Below are 1738 nucleotides of genomic sequence, written 5' to 3'. Positions count from 1 at the left end.
TGCACCACCACGCATGGCTGATTTTTTTATCTTTAGTAGAGACAGGGTTTCATCATGTTGGCCAAGCTGGTCCTGGACTCCTGTCCTCAGGTGATCCGCCCACCTCAGCCTCCCAAAGTGCTGGGATTATAGGCATAAGCCACCATGCCTGGCCAACTTAGCCAATTTTTAAAAACTAGTATGGTTAACATACTGCATACAGTATAAATCCCCGAGGATCTAAGGAAACCCTCTATAATCAAACACAAGCATACTTCCTTTTTTGTAGAGATGGGGTCTTGCTGTGTTGCCCAGTGTGGTCTCAAACTCCTGGCCTCAAGCGATCCTTCTGCCTTAACCTCCCAAACTGCTGAGATTACAAGCATGAGCCGCCACACCTGGCCTTGAGACAGTTTTAAATCGAATGCTGCTTCATAAAGCCTGAACCTTCCAGGCCCCACCAAGGGATCTGAGCAAAGACCCACACCATGTAGGGAACATGAGTGTCAGAAGTGTGGACAGATGGTTAAATCATGAGGCCTGTGTGAGTCGTGCCACCTGGCAAGAAGAGTGCCACATTCCTTCTTTGGGCCTCTGTGCTCTGAAAAGCAAGGTCTTTGGAGGATTTGGGAGGGGAGGCAGAAAGACCAGGCCTTCCAGGACCCCAGGGGGCCGAGGCCTTTCTTTTGTCCCTCCACTTGTCCTCCCGCTGACAGGCCAGGGTCCTCGGGTTGGGGCCGCCCTCCCCGCTCTTACCTCTGCAGTTGCTTCCCTGCACTGTCTGTCACCAGCATGCCATTCTCCATTCGCTTTGCTTCCTTCCCTGGACCACCGATGCCCGTGACCCCTGGCAGAAGAGAGACAAAGGGGGCAAGTGGGGTTAATAAGCCAGATGGTAAAACCAAGGGCAAGAAAAACCAGCCAGTACAGGGAGAAGACAGCAGAGCATCTGGCCGCCAGGACGATTGGAAATAGGAGACCTGCTCTGCAGAGGCCACGGACAGGCTGTCTGGTTGTGGGGCAGGTGGTATCTGGAGTTCAGTCCCTTGGGGCAGGGACAGTGCTTTGCAACTGTGCAGAGGGCTCCATCCACTGAGGGACCTGGGCCTGAGCCAGCATCCTGTGACAGCAGCAATGGGTAAAACGCAGCCCAGAAAACAGTAGCTCTACTGTGTTAAACTTAGTTCCTAGGACCAGGATGCAAGGAACCACACGAGGGAAAGGGCATAGCCCCCTGATTCCCAAGCACTGCAAGAAGAGGTGATACTCAAAATAGACAACCAATTTGACAAGGGCATCAGCCAACAGGCAGAGGCCCAGAGACCCCTGTAGTGCCAGGAGTTAACCCTTCAGTTCCCAGACCACAGAGAGGTCCCAAGAGTTCAGGGTAAAAGGTACCTAGGGCAGTGGCTGTCTCCACAGTAATAAGAAAATATTTAACATTTGAACAACTGGGGAACTGAGTTCTGTCAACAACCAGGTGAGCTTCAAAGTGGACCCTTCCCTGGTTGAGTCTTCAGATGAGACCCCAGCCCTGGCAGATGCCTTGGTTGCAGACTCAGGAAGGACATTGATAAGGACACCAAGGGACACGGCAGCTGGATATCTGCCCTGATCCCAGGAAGAATCCACCTGGCATCAATAATAATCACCGGAACATCAACAATGACAATGACAGTCAACATTTATTAAGTGCGCTCGGGCATCGTGCTGTGTCAAAACAGATCATATCTCTTTCCCGGTTCACAATAACTCAGTG

The 1738-nt window shown here is 51.8% G+C and overlaps 1 protein-coding gene across 1 annotated transcript in view; it reads right to left on the bottom strand.

Moving 5' to 3' along the window:
* The window catches only part of LOC105517681 (multidrug resistance-associated protein 1-like), a 50524-nt gene that overhangs the window by 5220 nt on the left and 43566 nt on the right, over positions 1–1738 (bottom strand). Inside the window, exon 9 of the mRNA XM_011950298.1 lies at positions 736–826. Coding sequence (XP_011805688.1) covers positions 736–826 — 91 coding nt within the window. The remainder of the gene's footprint in view (positions 1–735; positions 827–1738) is intronic.

The sequence above is a fragment of the Colobus angolensis genome, unplaced genomic scaffold (assembly GCF_000951035.1).
Source record: "Colobus angolensis palliatus isolate OR3802 unplaced genomic scaffold, Cang.pa_1.0 Scaffold305, whole genome shotgun sequence".
In the NCBI taxonomy this organism is placed as follows: Eukaryota; Metazoa; Chordata; class Mammalia; order Primates; family Cercopithecidae; genus Colobus; species Colobus angolensis.
The sequence above is the reverse complement of the archived record's forward strand: the minus strand, read 5'-3'. Positions and strand labels throughout refer to the sequence as shown.